The 13,021-nt window shown below is 41.0% G+C and overlaps 1 protein-coding gene across 3 annotated transcripts in view; it reads left to right on the forward strand.

Moving 5' to 3' along the window:
* camkk1a (calcium/calmodulin-dependent protein kinase kinase 1, alpha a) overlaps window positions 1-13,021 on the forward strand; it is a 61,519-nt gene that overhangs the window by 16,077 nt on the left and 32,421 nt on the right. For all 3 annotated transcript variants that reach the window (XM_086179468.1, XM_086179466.1, XM_086179467.1), the window contains exon 2: window positions 9,445-9,903. In XM_086179468.1, coding sequence (XP_086035594.1) covers window positions 9,568-9,903 — 336 coding nt within the window. In that variant the 5' untranslated portion in view covers window positions 9,445-9,567. The remainder of the gene's footprint in view (window positions 1-9,444; window positions 9,904-13,021) is intronic.

Raw genomic sequence — 13,021 nt, forward strand, 5'->3', positions numbered from 1 at the left:
AAATCCCAGCACAGATTTTGTGCAACCATTTCTGACACCAGAATGCTAATAGTGAAGTGCTGGCAGCGATAGGCTATATTCAAAAACACAAAAATATATCAATGTCATAATGATTTTTGGAATCATTTATCACAAATTTGGCTTGTATCTAAATACAGTATGTGAGCACAGAGAGTAGGAGAGAATAGGTTTGCAGTAGATGCTTTTCAAATCCCAAGTGTTTTGATGTGTTGCCTCACACATTTAATTTAGCATAGAATTAAACTGGTTTAGGGTTGTACCAGACCAGCAACTCTTATGCTGTGCCTTGTCATGAGTTTAAATTAAGCATATTACATCTACAAAATAGCAAGGATGGAAGATATATTTCCTTTGGGGTCTTTAATGTAAATACTGCATTGGTGCAGGAGTCACTTGTGCATATAGGTGATACAATGTAAAGCATCAGGAAATTTAGAAAAAAAATGCTTGAAGGTAATTTGCATTATATTTTCATATAAGTGACCGTCCCTCACATTCGCTAGTCACCAGGAGAGTGGTATGTTTGTATGGCCCCTGCAGGGCAGCATACCAGCTGGTTGAGTTTGCTGCTTCTGGTTAGTTGACTGCTAAGTGGATGAACAACTTTGTGGCACCGAAGGTCTCGACTTTTTAAATGTTATTTTATCAAATGGATCAAATTGTAAATGTGAAACAAGTCAATCAGCAAATGTTGTGTGATGTGCAACACTATTTCTCCATCATTTTACTGCCATGTCGGTAACTGTAAACTTTGATGGACCCTACAATGTCATATCTGCACTTTAAATTTGATACGTGCTTATGGGCCCAAGAGTATAATTTCTAGACACAGTGGCAGCTGCAGTTTTTCAAACATTTCAGTTCATTTTTTTATGAGGACAAAAATGTTTGGAACATTTTATTCTATATGCTTTTTTTAATTTACTTTCGGTGTGTGGTCTACTTGAGAACAAGGGAATGAAACAAACATCATGACAGTGGATTTCATGTAGAGCGGAATCTGTTTGTGATGAGGATCACTTTTGTGCTTTCCGCCATGGCAGGGGGATCTTTGAGTTTTCAGTGTATCACCCTGCATTAGTTCTTGCCTGTAAGAAAGAGTTGTCTTTGACCAGGTTGGTTGTCATCACCAGCCTTCACAGTGCAGAGGGTTTCCGATGATGACGGCTGATGGCTGATTACCATGCGCCCTCACCTCTCCCACAGGCCCTTAAGATTTGCTGCCCTCTGCTCCATATGAATGAGACTCACTCAGTCAAAGATGATGAGAACAAATCACTGCCAAGGGCTTGTTTGCCACAACTGGAGAAACATGGTAAAGCTAGTGTGTGTGTGTGTGTGTGTGTGTGTGTGTGTGTGTGTGTGTGTGTGTGTGGAGGCGGGATGAAAAAATATCTCTTTTAATCCTTTTTTCAAAAATCAAAATCAAGTGTGGGGTGTGTTGGAGTGGGCAGGTGTGTGTGTGTGTGTGTGTGTGTGTGTGTGTGTGTGTGTGTGTGTGTGTGTGTGTGTGTGTGTGTGTGTGTTTGCATGCACACAAAAGCCATGCAAATGCAAGCTGTTCCCTAGGCTGGCGCTATTATCCATCAGGAGCAGCCAGTTGATGTCCCTGCTGGGCTTCCATCCTTCCTTTTCCATTGATTTCTCATGGCTGTTTTTCCCCTCTCAGCCAATAATGTGACCTATCCTTCATTTGAGGAGGATGAAATGTGACAAGAGAGCAGGCCTTGGGCATTTTAGAAGGCAGAGTAGGTTTTCTAGTCATAAGAATATACCTGGTTTTGATCCCCAACTCCTGTCAAAGTGTCCTTTAGCAACACACGGGACCCCTAATAGCTCCAATGCCGTCGCTCATCAGTGTATGAATGTGTGTGGATGTGATATAAAGTACTTAGCAGATCAAAGAAAATGTGATATAAATGAAGTCCGTGGAAGGGAGAGTGAGGAAGAGAAACTCCAGTGGTGTCTCTAGCGTATAAAATTAGCTTGGTTAAAACTGTCCAGCTCCAGGATTCGTTGCAAAATTGGCGTTTAAAATTGTTTTTTGTTTTATTTTAAAAAAAGGGTTACAAAAATCTGGTATAAAAAAAAACGTTTAAAAAATGGATTTTGGTCAAAAATTGACACTTATGCCCCGAAGCTTGATTTATACTTCTGACACATCTGGCTGTATTGCACTGCCATTACGCCACTGAATCACTGGTTAGCAGCATGGATTTGGTGCTGCTGCAGTGTGTTCCTTTATTTACTTTCAACAGTGATGGCCGTCACGGAGCAAAGAGTTAAATTTCAGAAATAAAGATCACAGAGAAAATGTGAGATCAGAGGCAGACCAGTCGCAGCTGTGGTGACGTGACACAGAGTTATGGTTTCCAGGAGGTGTACGTCAGGGTATCTGGCGACATGCTGCGTAGGTTATGGATGAATGAATCAAGCTTTATTCAATTGGGTATTCAATTGAAATTCAAACAGTATAACTTTTTATCATGTTTTTATATTCAGTACCACATCTACTACTTTTGGAAACACTCATGAGTAACATGTACTTTTGCGGTAGCGTTGAAGGCCACTCACTTTCATGTTCAACAGCTACAAGTGTGTCCGTTCAGTTCACCGTTCACCAAAAATATGAGGGCGTTCAGTGAATGGAGCTCTTTTAGCATGTTCATGCACACCACTGGAATTACGAGTAATCACAACAACATGGATGAAAGGTCTAATTACAACTGTTAAGAGATGAAACACTGGATGTGGTGTCAGGTCTGACAATCCTGATTTTTAACTGGTGTATTTATTTTCTCAGTGTCATCACAAATCGAGCGTTAGCGTTAGTTCTGTCAGGCCGTGGTAGTCAAGCGCTATTGGCTTTCCCGTCCATCAATCAAACTGATCAATGAGCTGATCTACAGCTGCTCTGCATCAGCTGATCAAATTCCTCGCTTCTGATTGGCCCCTCTCAACTTAAATGTCACCCGGCCTCAACTACCGCTCTGCTAGTTTCTGGCTATGCTGCTCTGCCCGCTGTCATCTGCTGTCATCTGCTGTCATCTGCTGTCATCTGCTGCTATCTGCTATTTGCTGTACAGTTGCTCCTGCTCGCAACTTGCTACCCTCCACCTCCCCAGCTCCATCTTGTCGTGTATACATGGCATAGTTCGTTCCATGTCATGTTGCTGCTCTGTTCACGGGGGTTTGTTTGCTCTTCCAGTCTTAAACTGGGAGAACCTTCCCTCACGCTGCTGGTCCCCTGTTTCATGGTGCTCATGAAAAATTATCAGGGGACTCCTCTGAACAGAGCCATACCGCCAATTTGTACTATAATAAACAAATCAAGCTCATTATCATCTCTTGTGTTTCTTGACGTGAATGGACCTGACAGAAACACTAAATGTGAGCACTCCATGTTGTGTGAAATGTAGAGATTCATTTGCTGGCAGAGAGCTTAATGAGCATTTGAACCTTTTTATGATGTAAGGGATGTTTATTTATATGTAAAGGTTATATTCTCTAGTTTTAAATAGACACGCTGTCATTCCCCTCAATTTCTACTTTTATTGCCTTTATAGTTTTTATGTTATGAGCAGCAGAGATAGTGCACTCTACTGTAATGAACCTGATATTCAACTTTTCATACTTTCACTTTCAGCAGAGTCTCAGGCACCAGAATTTGTAATGTTTCAGGGTAGTTCAATATGAGTGTAGGGACATATCTAAGGCTCAAGAAGGATCACAGTTACAGGGGTGAACTGATACGGCCTATCTCATCACCTCCTATTAGCTGATCTCTGGTTAGCACAAGTTTACTGTCTTTGGATGTTAAAACCAATGAAAGATTAGGATTTTGTACTTGTTGCGTGTTTTACATGGTTTGGGATGAATAAGAAAGCTCATAAGCTCCCGGAGCTTATGTTGCTCAACTTTTGCAGAAATACTCATCAACATGTTTATGCAGTTTCCTTGAAGCTACACAGCATAATAATATCATAGTATTGATGGAATCCTGCGATGATTGCGCCTATTTCAAAGGTCACAGTTAACTGCATCGTCTTATCACTTCACGATGTTATAAGACCAGAGTTTAGGTGTAAACTGTGTGGTGTCCAATTTGCCGATGATCCTGCTCATCTAGAAGCATTAAAAAAAGGTATATTACATTGCTCACCTGCAATTGCTAAGACACAATTGGGGAAGAGGAACTAAATGATTGACTTGATCTGACTTGATTGACATCTCTTGACTTTGAATTTCATTTTGACTTTGATTGAAGGAAATGCTGGGGTGCAGTGTCTGTAGTTCTGTGGTGTTCATGACTCCAGACTTATACTTGAATCATCTCAACTCAAAATGAAGTAACTTTTTTAATAACATGTTTGCATTTATTTCTCGCTATTGAAAAGTTATAGTTGGTTTGTGAAACTCAAAAATCCAGTTATCTAGTGAAACATAACTCTGATTTAGATTAAGGGATTAGGTATTGTGATGATAGAGGGAGGATGACAAAAGCTGATTGCAAAATCTGCAGTTTGACCACCACTGTAACACTTGAGTTCAGCTTTCGTGCACAGTAGCGCTGAGTGTCAGCGAGTGCATTTAGTTGAACCAGCTTGCTTGCACTCGTCCTGGCTTGTTCATGCTAGCACCAAACCAGCAGTGTTATAGTTTGTTTGGTTTATCTCAGATCAAAGTATTTTTCCTCAGAGGGGTGGCTGGTGTTTCCCATTGTGATAAAGTGAGTTCAGTCATCCGTGAGGAACTAAAGAGTAGAGCCGCTGCTTCTTTGCATCAAAGGGAGACAGTAAAGTGGTTCTGGCATCTGGTGAGGATGCCACGTGCATAGGCACATCCCTAGAGAGGTGCTCCAGTCACGTCCTGCTTGGAGGAGGCTGCAGGGCAGTCAGAGGACCAGGTGAAGAGACTACATCTCCATACTGGCCTGGGACAACCAGACCTGAACTGGTCAATGCGGCCAAGCAAACGGAAGTTTGGGGTTCCTTGCTGCACCTGCTACCCCTGTGACCCAATTTTTGTTTGAAGGAAGTGTTCACTGTGCTTGAGAGTTTGTGAACAGACAGACAGTTTTGCTGTTTTTTTGTAGTTAGTGACGATGGGACTCAACTTCAGGCTAAATATGAATCTGGCTCTTTTTACATTTTGGAGTCACAAAGAAGTAATGCTGAGTTCTTCATGTGCTCAAGACACCTCTTTGTGAGCACTTTGTGACAAAGGCAAAATACACTGTTTGAGTGAGAATTGCTTTAAGGGCAAGGTTTGGCCACTATCAATAATCTTGACCCAAATATATAAACCCAAAATGTTGAATAACACCATATTTTTCTTTAATTCTCATATAAGGAAACACAGTGGACACTGAATGCTGTCAATCAACATGTTTCAGATCAGGCATTCAGCATGAGCACACGGTTCTGAGCACAGAGTTGCTCCTTGCAATATTTTGTAAGTTTTTCATTTTAAAAAAAAGGCTGCTTGTGTGTGCAATGCAGATAATTTTCCAATGCCATTTTGGAATCAGGGAGCAATCAGAGTTCATTAGCTGTTTTCACATCATGCTCAACAAGGTGGTGTGTGTCACCTTAAACATAACATTTCACTGTTGAGGGGGAGTTCATTTGAGGTGGAAGAACCACGGTGAGAACCAAATATCTACACTCTCAGTCTATAGTATATCCATGCCCCCTGCTCTCTATGGTATGTCTCCCTGTTGTTATATGGAAAAAGTGTCTACTTCCGAATAATATACATAATTGAAGGTCCACCAGTTAAGACATTTGCATTTATGAGGGTTTGAACTATGAATGTGACAAGTGCTCAAAAGGCCAGCCATTATAAATGAACATCTGCCAGGAGATCTCCTTTATTAAACTTTGTTCCTGATTCCTTTGCCTCTGCAGGCAGCACATAAAGCTTTTTATGTATTTGATCTGGGAGTCATCTGTTTGCTCTCTGCCCACAGCAAAAATGATGCCAGGCTAGGGTTGGAAGTGGTTTACAAATGGAGTCAAATGGATGTATCTGTTAATCCTTGACGAGCCTCTCTCCATAATGTAATTGGCTCAGTCCAAGCTGCTTTCTCTCCAAATGAGTTGAAAGATGTTTGGAAACACTTCCAGCCCTACTTGGAAACACTGGTCACTGCTCCAAGGACTTCTTCACCTCTGATGCTTTGGTGGTTACCCGCTGCTCCCTTACATAAATGAGATGTGCTCCAGGAGGTCCGTTTCTTCAGATGCAAAGGCTTTTTCCCTGAGTTGAAATGCATGTACCACCAAAATAGCAACATACCAAATGCGTGGGCGGCATGGCTCAGGGTTGGAGTGGCCGTCTAGCAACCAAAGGGTCGCTGGTTCGATCCCCGACCCCAGTGACCATGTCAAAGTGTCCTTGAGCAAGATACTGAACCTATAATTGCTCCTGATGAGTAGGTTGGTGCCTTGCATGGTAGCCTCCACCATCAGTGTGTGAATGGGTGAATGAGATGACACTGTAAAGCGCTTTGAGTACCGCTAAGGTAGAAAAGCGCTATATAAAATTGAGTCCATTTACCATTTAGCTACAGGGGCAGCATGGCTTGGAGGTAGACTGGCTGGCTTGCAAACGAAGGGTCACTGGTTTGATCCTCACTTCCCCCAGTGACCATGTCAAAGTATCCCTGCGCAAGACACTGAGATACTGAGCCCCTAATTGCTTCTGATGGCCCTGTGATGGACCAATGTCAGCTGGGATAGGCACCAGTGGCGCACAATTAGCACCCTTCCGACAACTGCCTGGTGCCATCAATCACTTCAGTAGAGGTCTTCATATTCAGATGCAGTTGTCGACGTTTCAACGTTTTCCCCTCAGTTTGAAGTGACCACACCTTACTTTTACAATAGACTTGCCACTTCAGCATCATATTCAATTCAAAGAGAGCATCATCCTTTCTAATTGCATCCATTAACAGCACATGCTAAGCACTTGTTTGTCCGTCTCAGACTTCACACGTCAACACTGAGACTAAACACGCTAATTGACCAACAACTAGTGTCTGAGAAAAAAAATGTTTCTCCAAAATTTTAAAGTGGCGCTTGTGCTGATGTGATATTAATGTTGAAATGATTGAATGTAACACCAAACCACTCATCTCTCTGAACTGCTGCGTCAACATTTAATTTTGATAATTACTCTTTGAAGGCAGATTGATAATGTAGACATGATATCAAGCAAGTCAAAGGTTCTGTATTTTGAATTCTTTAGATTAATAATCATGATAATTCAGGTTTTTGGGGAGGTTTTTTTAACCAAAAATGTAAGATCACAAAAGAATATACAGTATGTGCTTCTGCTATGAAAAACAATACAGTATTCACCAATATCGATATATGCTTGTCAGTGATATGAGATGATATAGAACCATTACCATAATCAGTAATCACAGTTATAGTATCAACGCAGACCATACAACTTAAATTTGGTTACATAATCCGTTCCGGAGCTCTGAAAAACATGACAAAGAAAACAATTAAAAGACAATGACATAGAAAAGACACTGTTTGACGAGACACATAATCACTAGTAGCAATAGGAATAAGCAAAATATAGTTCCCTATTTTTCTTTTTCTTAAATGAGTCAGAAATCCATGCATTTCCCTCGCTAACAGTCAGGAGAGTTCTTCCTGCACTTGCATGGTTAAATAATAGTCGTGTCAGATATGCAAATGAAAATGGAAATGTGTGATATGGGCAGGCTGTGGCTCTGCCTTCTGACACACTGAAAGCTCCAACATTCATGACAAGCCATTGTACTTGTTTGAATAGAATGCTCTGAAAGCTTTTGTGATCAAAAGGCTGTGGATGAAATGAAACTGCCCATTTTGTCACCAACACGCCAGCGTGTTAGCAGTCGTGCTACAGGTGCTGTGACTCCCTCTGAGGAGGTTCACGTTTTGTCTTGTGTCTGTCTGTATCTGATGGCTTCTGCATGTTAAAGTAGGACTTATCCCAAATTATGTTTTTCCTTTCAAGTTTTCAAAAGGAGAAAGAAAGTCACACACTCAATGATTCTCTGCTGAGATTTTTATCACCAATTAGTTTGGGCTGAAAGGTGCTTTTTTGGTATGATGCTCTGCTAGTCTGCGTCTTTTCATCTGTTTTGATGGTGCTCCACTGTACACGTTTTAGCTTTTCCAGTACTCACAGAGTAAAAGGTTTTCATGGCACTTTAACATGACATGACACCAAAGCTGATGGTCAACCCCAAAAACTAAATAATCTCTTTTAAAAATGTGTATGTTGGAAGATAGGTAGGTAGTTCATTTTGTCAGTGTGGTCAAACTGAAACTGACACGAAAGTAATTCTTCTGTAAGATGCATGTGAATTGATGCCTTTGACTTTCATCATAGATCTTAATCAAGCAGTCAGGTACAAATGGAAATGTCATCTGTGTGTGTGTGTGTGTGTGTGTGTGTGTGTGTGTGTGTGCGTGCGTGCGTACGCACGTACACGTGCCATGGGTGATGGTTTTGTTACATATAAACACTGAAATAATCGGGACCCCTAGTCTTCATGGGTATCAAAGACTAAACTTATAGAAATTCCCCTTGATAAAACCCAACCCAAGTTCTACAAAGCTAATTATGGTTTATGTCTTTGTTCATGTTCCCTGTGTCCCTATCAAATGCTTGTGTATGGATTGGCTCACAATGAAATGTACCTATGAAAAGGGTGAAGGTATTGTGTGCGTGAGTGTATGCAAGCATGCACTTCATACTGTTTGTCTGTACAATCCAGACTGCATCCAGCATTTGTCTGCTTTTCCCCCCTTTCAGCTCTAATGAAAATCCAGTCAGTAGCAGATTGCCACAAACAGGGAATATCAAAGCTGTGGAGTACACTTGGCTCAGGTTTTGTTCTCTGGATGCAAGAACACAAATATGCAAATAGAGTCTGACCCAGACATTTCATGAAAATGGCACCTAAATCCTTAATCCTTGAGCAGGATCCATGTAACAGCATCAAGATGAATAATTTCAGCGGTTGTATTCATCCCAGAGGGAACCTCAGTGTGCATGCACGCTGAGTAAATGGGCCACATTGAGCTATTTTCTGAAGGATGCCATGGAGGTCGAACTTCCCATTTAAAAATAACAGTGTTCCACTTTGTCCAGGTGTATCCCATGAGCTCATGCTATTGCTCAGCCTCGGCTCAATACCAAGTACACAGAGTAGGCTTGGGTACTAAACCCTTAGTACCCTCGCACCATGAAGTGGTTCTGAAACAAAGTTCATCTATTCTTCCAAACTCTTACAACATTGAATTACTACCATTACTACTATTACTACTATTACTACTATTATATTGAAGCAGCAAGGATTCAGTTCAACTCTTCTTACTGAAGCCAACCAATCCTGTTTTGCTCTGTTTCCAGCTCCAGTGAAAACCCAAAAAGCAGTGCTGGCAGACAAGTCCAGGTCCCGTTGATGTTGGACGGTGCTCAACATTACTCTCCCCGCCACCTCCACCCGTTGCCACTCCCACCTCCCTTGCCACCATGGCGATGAGCAGTGACACTTGCTGTGAGAAGTCTGAGCCCAGCTCTGATGAACAGACTGGTGGTCTCACAGATATCATGGCTGCCATGACCACAGAAGACTCAGACAGTACAGCGACCAACGGTATGAGGAATGGCAGAGCTCAGCGGCAGGATGTCACTCAGCCCAAAAGGATTTACCCTTTAAGACCTCATCTGTCTGGGAGGAAGTTGTCACTTCAGGAGAGAGGTACTTACCTGTCGTCAGGCATTGGAGGGGGCTACATGCACATCTCCCCTCGGGTGGCTCGCAGGCCCACCGTGGAGTCTAAACGTGTGTCCATATCAGACTCTCAGGTGAGGAGCTCTATAGGTTCCAGGCAGTTTACTCAATTAAAAGTCTTAACGGGGAAAACTTAATGGAACAAGTCATAAAGATTTTCCATTGATGGCAGCCAATCAAAGAGTATTAAGTTACAAATAATGTTACAAATCAACATGAATTCAGGTGAATGGAAGAAGATTAATGTATGTTTGGCTGCACTGTTAGGATTAATTACATAGAGAGTTGAAAATGATGGGTTGTTTTCTTTGCTTCACTACCACACAAACCTGACCCTCACTGGACAGCTTGTCTTAGCTCAGCTAATAGATGAGGTTTTGCACTTATCAATATTCACAACAGGACAAAAGCCCATGTTTTTATTGGTAATATGTGGTATTGATATTCAGTAACAAAAAGCTTACTGTATAAAGCTTACGTAACAATTTCATGCAGACTATAAAAGTTGGAGACAGAGAGTACCAATTCATTGCTCACTTTTGACTTTGTGTTCTCTCTCACTCTCAGTACTGTTTGCTACCCAAAAAACTGAAAATGCCTGAAAACAACTTTTTTATAAGCTACCAAACAAAAATAAGCCCCAGGTTGAATTTTGTCAAATATTAAAATGTCAGCGGTTGGAGAATATTTCAGAAGTTAAATTTAAGCATTGTGTCAGTTGAATTGGAGGTCTGTGCAGTAATGTTATGCTAGAAAGTGCTTTAGCTAACTACAGTAGCTTGCTAACATTACCGTAACGCCATTTTGCTCCCCCCAAAAAAACCTCTTAAGGGACACTTAAGCACTGTTTTATGGTAGAATGGTACTATATAAATACGGTCAACTTACACTTCTAACAGCTACAACCATGAGAGTCAGTCGTCATTAAATTCTGGTTGAATTAACTTTCTACGGTTATTAGGTTAAACCCTTGATTGCATATTATTGCAGACTAAGAGAAAATATTCCCAGAGTTGTGTCCATTATACCTGTCTACTATACAGGTGGCTTGTCAATGATTGTCAATGCAATTTCTATTACATTTTAAATCAGTAGCTGAAGGCTCAACTGCTCCTTTCTTCTGACCCCTAAAACAATATTAGATGGTAGAGTTGAGTGAAAATTTTAAAAATTCATGAATCTGCCAGGATGTGGAACCTTTCTGATGTTAAGTTTCTGACAGCTGCCATTGTTATTTTTTCCTATCTGGAAATGGAGTTGCAGCTTTTGCAGTGAGCCACAGAAAAGACTCTTGCTGCTTATGTTTCCCTGCTCTCTCTGGATCTACAAGTTTGACACACTGGAAAGAGGGCAACATTTCTTGCTGACATTTCAAAGAATAAGAGGAAACATACCAAGAAATAAGCAGCAAGGCGTTTTTAGTTAACATGTTTGGATTTCCTTTTTGTTTATGTGATTTAAGTTGGTTCATCTTTTTATTCTTGATACAGTTTCTTCATGGATATGCTTTGTAGACTAAGACCATGTCACACATGAAAAAAAACTGACCATAGTCGCACTTTATTCATAACATAACGCTCTAGCAAATAGTTGCACCTTAGCTTAGAAGCCTCTTACTTTCTGCTCTGAGTTGCAGGAAATCTCTTCTTTGGATTCTTATCACATTTGTTAATGCTTTTGGCACAATTTTTTTGTACACAGTCTATAATTTTCACACCATTGGAAGTGGGAGGAATTTTATGATAAAATCACTTATGTTTGTTGTATTCCCCTCACACACGTATTAACAGACTCTTAAATACTATAATCAGTGTCTGACTTTGTTTATACAGAAAAAAACACCACATTAAACTGCCTACTCCTCTTCTCCCTCATTAAAATTTCCAGATAAATGAATTGGCAAATATTTTTCACTTCACATTTAATGGCTTGACAGAAGACATCTTACTTCTCTATGTGGACCATTCCCTCTCTGTCCAATCAGGACCGGCTCTGTTTTGTAAAGGACTGCTTGTGCAGTTTTTGTCTGATCCTCTTGTCGCGTCATATCCTGTCCTCTCTCCTTTAATCAGGCCTGTTTGTTTCCAAGTGCCTTTTTTGAATGTTTGTGGTAGTTTCTCAGTCTAGTTTTTGTTTTGCTTAATAAACTCCAGTCTAATCAAGTCCTCCCTGGCCTGCTCTCAGTTCTCTGCATTTGGTTCCTGCCATCACCCCCACACAAATGGTGTGTCCTAAATCGCATACTTCCATACTTAAAATTTTCAACTTGGAGTATAATAAGCACAGTATGTACGGGCACGAGTTTTGAGGGTGCAGTGCTGTCCCAAATCGCACACTGCCGTGTGTCGCACTCACCGGAAATGACGACACAATGTCTTCTTCTATGCCAATTTGTGACCGGCTAGCACCGCATCAGGTAGTTACCGCCACCTTTTGCCTGCGCTTGTTTTCTGAATTTCTTGTTTTTGAGAAGTCATTTCATTTTTTCAAACCCATGTCCACACAGAATTTCAAACTTGTCCCCGTTGACTCTATACAAGTCAGTGTCGACCGACTCTCACCAAAGCAGTCCGCCGCATTCTCACTGTTTTGTGACTTGGAGGCTCAAAGTTCCTGTGTGCTGAAATTTGCACCAGGTTTGGCCTTATAACATTTGTGAAGTCACAAATCCTCCGCATAGGACCGCCCCTTAAATCAGATTCTTTGAGCCTTGGGAAAATCTAAACTTTCAATAACAAATGTAAAAACAGTCTTCTAGTGCCACACTCTGCACATACAGCATTTTAGTCTGAACAGTGAAGCTCAACCAAACCATTCAGCTATGGTAACAAGAATAAAACATTTTTGACTGGAGGGGGACTTTGAGGATTTATAGAATCCTGAGAAAACTGCCAAAGTGCAACAAAGATTTGTGTCGCAATATCGAGTTTACTCGGTTCTCTATTAATCATGTGATCAATCTCAATCAATTAATCTATTTTAATGAAATTATAGATTACATCACTGGACCATAAAAGTGCAATTTGCAGCTGATCGCAATAAGCTTGTGCTTCATTTATCCCTGTAAGTCAGCAGCATGAGCTGAAAGTGAGGCTCTTTGACCAGTCAATTTTGTCATGACTTGAGCTTGGATGTGAACCCATACGCATGTCTCCCAGGCAAGGTTCAAGAAAAAGGAAGTTTAATAAAAGT

This window comes from Aulostomus chinensis, chromosome 15 (genome assembly GCF_037954235.1).
Source record: "Aulostomus chinensis isolate RoL2024-O1b breed Wild chromosome 15, RoL_Achi_v1.0, whole genome shotgun sequence".
Taxonomy (NCBI): Eukaryota; Metazoa; Chordata; class Actinopteri; order Syngnathiformes; family Aulostomidae; genus Aulostomus; species Aulostomus chinensis.